Source organism: Atractosteus spatula, chromosome 10, assembly GCF_055471065.1.
Source record: "Atractosteus spatula isolate fAtrSpa1 chromosome 10, fAtrSpa1.hap1, whole genome shotgun sequence".
Lineage (NCBI taxonomy): Eukaryota > Metazoa > Chordata > Actinopteri > Semionotiformes > Lepisosteidae > Atractosteus > Atractosteus spatula.
In genome coordinates this window covers 1,132,649-1,137,430 of record NC_142715.1, presented here as the reverse complement: position 1 = coordinate 1,137,430, position 4,782 = coordinate 1,132,649, and the positions used below count along the sequence as shown (strand labels likewise).

Here is a 4,782-nt window from a genome sequence, read left to right as displayed (position 1 = left end):
CAATCCAAACTTCTTAACAATAACGAACAATTATAACGTCCACTGAAATATGTCATCCTATGTTTCTGCTGAATCTAAAACTACATGTCCTGCTTAAAAAACCCTTTTATAGTGATAGTTTGCATGCAGAGCATACTCACCAAACTGGGGTTGGCAAAATGTACATATCCATGATACTTCATTCTTTGCGCTTTCATACTCTTCTTTTGAGATGCACAATTCATGGAACCAGTTTTCACAACTGTCACACTAAATCTACATGGACAGTAAACCTTATATCAGTTCAGCTATCACATTTCACTGGCATGTTTTGTTAGTATGTGTGTACATTACACATACAGATAGAGATGATGTTCACTTACCCAGATTGTCTGCCGCACCGGTGTTTCTCCACACATCAGGCACATGTCCTAGAGAGGAGCTATAATAAACATGCCAAATAGACTGATTTTTCCAATGTTATCTACAGATCATTGTTGCATAATTGAAGACAGTTTGATAGAGACCTTTTCGTATGCACTTTCCTGATTAGGTGTTCTACTGCTTCTTAAACCGCACATTGTCATGTCTCAGAATACTCCTGTCAACACCTGTTACCCTTTTTTGCGTCAGCGTGTGTTGCTATGATTTTAAGGGGGCACATGATAACACAGCTATGTTCAACCAGCTTGCTGCCTTATGGGCAATTTAGACCCACACTTTTCCCAGACAATGGTTGTGTCAACCACGACGAAGGCCAAAGTGTCATTGAATTTTAACTGTGTGAAATGTGATTTAATTAACTTTTCATCTCTGTGTTATATAGTACAAAAAGAACACCCAAATGAGTTCTGCATATAAATAAATTGAGAATCTTTTTAATTCAGACTTGTTACAGAGACAGAACATGCTTCAGGAAAACAACATACTCCAATAAACGTAGGCAATGATGATCAAATGGTACAATACCTGAAGCTTCAAGAATTCTGATTGACAGGTCTTTCCGCAACTTTCTTATTTCTTTGGCGCTGCTGTTTATTTCGATGTATGTTGGAATATCCGGGAAATTGTTCATGATGTCTGCGCCCATCTAACAGACAAAAGTTTGTCACAATTATTTCCCTAAAAATCTCTCATACAATAGTTTTGAGACAGTCCAAAATTTCAGCGTGGAAAGGTTATGCTGACCTGCAGCACAAAGACCCCACAGCTTGAGGCATCTGCTTGCCTGGTGTGACCAATCACGCTTGGGTGCAAGTTGATATTCAACCAGTCTTCTTTTTCCAAGACGTTCCTTCTCAGCTTGAAAAAGTCCATGTGAATCCAAACAATAGGTTATTGATAAATGAGGAAATATTTGTCATGCTAAATTTGAACCTGAAATGTGTGTGTGCCCATGCAGAGTTTCACCACGAAACCAATGCTTGATTTCTTACCTGAACCTTTTTGTCGCTGCAGTGGAGTCTGCCATCTTGTCACTCCCCATAGGGTCGACCACAAAGACTTTCTGGGATGGAGCATACAGATACTGCAAGAAACAAATGGCCCGTCATCAGACATGAAGTTGCATTTAATGTGTGGCAAGACACACAGGCAGTTTCAGGAATTTCATGTTGTGAAAACAAAAGTTTTTTTATATATATATAATATTTATATATTATTTTACATTTAATATTTTGCAAACCACGGCAAAGACAGTCAGAAAATGACCTAACAGTACTTTTTTTCCTACATGACACTTTGACCTGCTTGGTTGTCTGTTCATTGCACAGCAGTTTTCACAATAATAATTTAGGAAAAGTGCACTGTCACCATTGCCTTACACTCACTATCCATGTCCACCTTTTTTAACAGGAGAGGAACACATACATTGTGACTGTAATTGTTTTAGATGCAACAGGGATAATCACTTGAACTGTGTAATGGTTCCAAGTGTAATTATAAACCTATGCTGTTTTGGATTACCTGCACCACACTTACCAACAATTTCCAATGGACACCAGTGTTAAAAAAGCTAATAATGGCTTCGTAGTGTTCAGAGATGACCTGTAATGAAAAGAATGACAAGATTAGCACAACAGGTTGCCTCACATGGATGATGTGCTACCTTTGAATTTTGATTTCTGACGATAAAGGTAGTTTTTTTAGGCATCACCATGGGCACAGTTGTGTCCTGTTCTGATTGCTTGTAGCTCTCCTTGTTTCTCTATTGATAAAACAATTATTAGTTAGTAGAAAAACCATGTTTGCCCCTCACCAATGTAATCCATCAAAATTTGTGTTTGATGTCTTTACCTTGAACAAACGTTGTCTAGCCATGAGCTCTCTATTCCCACTCGTGATTACCCCAGTTGTGTAGTGGTTCATTAGGAAAGCCTTCTTCCCCAAGTCCATGGATTCTTTCACTACTTGAAAGTAACACTCAATGGTCTTATGGAAAAAGCAAACACAATTGAAGATGTGATTTCACGCACCCACACACATTTGATTGACAAAGCTCAGAAACCTTAACAAGTGCATGCAATCAAACACTTTCATCTTACCTCGCCTATGAGCCACTCATCTGGTTTCAGAGACACAAACTCTGAGTGTCTGAGAATATATGTGTCTGCACTGTGCATGGATGGCAAAACTGCAACCACTAATTCACTCGGATTGATGTTCCAAAGGACGTGAACCTAAAAAAAGATTTACCAAGCCAAAAGCATACACAAGAGATCACTGGAGCTAACAATGAAAATTGAGATAACGCACCAATGTCAACAAGTATAACAAGTTAGAGAGAAATGACAAAGAACACCTACATTAGTAGAAGAGGAAATTCATAAGCTCTGGAAAAGAAGTAAATGTCCACACAGAGAAATATTTGAAATACAAATCCTACCTTCTTTCTGAAATCTGTTTTCTCTTTTATAAGTTTTGAGATGGGGCGTGCATCACAGTGTGGTGTGATCACTTCAGTCATGCCCACGGCAGCTTGCTTGGGTGACACTTTCCCTTCTTCTTTGTGGTGCCATTCTTTACATTCTGTGGTTCCTGCTTTCCCCTGCTGTACTTGCAGGCTGTTGCTGTCATCTGGCGATTTTTCACTTGTTTTAATATTTCTATTGCTAACTTTTTTTTTCCTGTTTTCTCATTTTTGGGGGGATTGGAATTTTCTGTGGTGCGCTGTAGAATTTATTTTTTGTTTCTTTGCCTACACCTGGTGCTCTCTTTGCCCATTGTTCCTGTGCATGTTCATGACGTGTCTTAGTGGTGATCAATGGTGCCATCAAAACCTTTTTGGGGAGATCATTTTGGATTATATGTTCTCTGTACCACCCTAGAGGGATTTTCTCATTATCGTAATAAACTCTGCTGGCCTCAGTTTCCTCCTGTGCTGAAGTATTGATTGCTTGACAATGCCAAACCAGGTCTCAACATGACAGTTAGTGGCTCTTGTTTGTGCTACCTCTGACATTGATATGTCTTTTTTGCTGTCTGAAGCATATCTTGTCAGGTCACCCAACAAAATTCCACTCCACAGTGGAAATAATGCCATGTATCTTTGCAACAGAAATCTAATTATGTCTTCACAGAGATAGGGGTTCACATTGTGTTGTGTCCCATAGTCATCATGTCCTTGAGCTGATATGCTGTCTTCATAAATACCTTTGAACTCCACAGCAAAAGGAGAGCAGCCCAGGCTGCCTCTCATTTTTGGGTGTAGTACCTCATCTGTGTCTTTGACTTCTGCTTCCTTTTCCATCTGGTCTGGTGTGGTTGTTTGAGAAATGTAAGCGTTAAGGAGGCAGACACTAGATTGGACTTCAGTTGTGAACCTCCTGCTTGAGAGTACAATACACATGTGTTTGAAAACATTTCTGGAGACACTCAAAGTTGTGCTGTTTTGCAGGATGGCAAAGGAAAATGTTGCAAAGTCTCGCAGTCCTTTGTCTGTTGTTTTTTTACTAATTGCTTGAGAGACAGCCTTTATAACATGGGCAGAGCAAAGGTGCAGAACAGTGAACATCTGAAGTTCTGTGTACTTAAGTTTGCCTTGGCAGACTTTCATTGCACGATTTAAGTATGCATGGATGGTGTCCCCATTGAAGGCAAAAAAAACACTATGAATCAGGGCCCAGCTGTAGTCAGTTTCTACATGCTGCACTCTCTTGGTAGTACATGTTGAGATGTCAAACATGAATTTACGTAGCCAACGTTCAATACTGACAATGGTGTGGTCAGTTGTCAACATTTCAGACACTGGTAATGGAGGCTTTCTTTTCCACCTCCAGGTAACGTAAGACTGTATTACAAAATTGTTATGTTCTCCGATGGAATTTTTCTGACTACCCCTCCTGTCGCATCCAGGTAAAGGCTGACTTTCTCCTTCATCTTTAGATGAGCAATAAGAATTCACATACTCTGTTCTGTGTAAAGATAGGCAGCAAATGTGTCTAACTGCAAAATCTGTATATATCCTGAAAAATGGACAGTGTTGAAGTCGCATGCTTTCATATATTTTTGTGCCATATGTAATTCAATCACTGGATCATAGTGAATGCGTTTACTGTTCCTGAACTCTGATGAAATGACTTTCAGGACATTCTGTGTTAGCGGTTTAGATAAATTGCCTTCTGCAATTTCAGCAAGCGGAGTTCTGCTCAGGTTCCTGTAGTATACATTGCTGATTCTTTTTGTGAGGGCACTGGCAATCTTTCTATGATAAGGCTGACGTGCTTGTTGAAATTGTTTCCCTTTTACTGTGCTGTATTTGCCCTACTTGTACAACATCAATTGTGATGTCATCATTGCCCATTG

The 4,782-nt window shown here is 39.5% G+C and overlaps 1 protein-coding gene across 1 annotated transcript; it reads right to left on the bottom strand.

Annotated features, from left to right (window-relative positions):
* Nucleotides 1–956: 956 nt before the first annotated feature.
* Nucleotides 957–2,944, bottom strand: LOC148824443 (uncharacterized). Its single transcript, XM_088926455.1, has 7 exons — nt 2,864–2,944; nt 2,523–2,657; nt 2,275–2,409; nt 1,960–2,025; nt 1,414–1,507; nt 1,168–1,290; nt 957–1,069 (listed from the first exon to the last, which is right to left on the bottom strand). The coding sequence occupies exons 1-7, from the start codon at nt 2,942–2,944 to the stop codon at nt 957–959; spliced, it is 747 nt and encodes a 248-aa protein (XP_088782581.1).
* Between the last annotated feature and the right edge of the window lie 1,838 nt (nt 2,945–4,782).

Excerpts from the sequence above, each read along its gene's own strand:
- LOC148824443 (XM_088926455.1), bottom strand. The coding sequence starts at position 2,944 with ATGACTGAAGTGATCACACCACACTGTGATGCACGCCCCATCTCAAAA. Across the intron at positions 2,410-2,522 it reads ATGAGTGGCTCATAGGCGAG|ACCATTGAGTGTTACTTTCA; the intron begins GTAAGATGAAAG and ends TTTTTCCATAAG. Across the intron at positions 1,508-1,959 it reads GTGTCCATTGGAAATTGTTG|TATCTGTATGCTCCATCCCA; the intron begins GTAAGTGTGGTG and ends TGTTTCTTGCAG.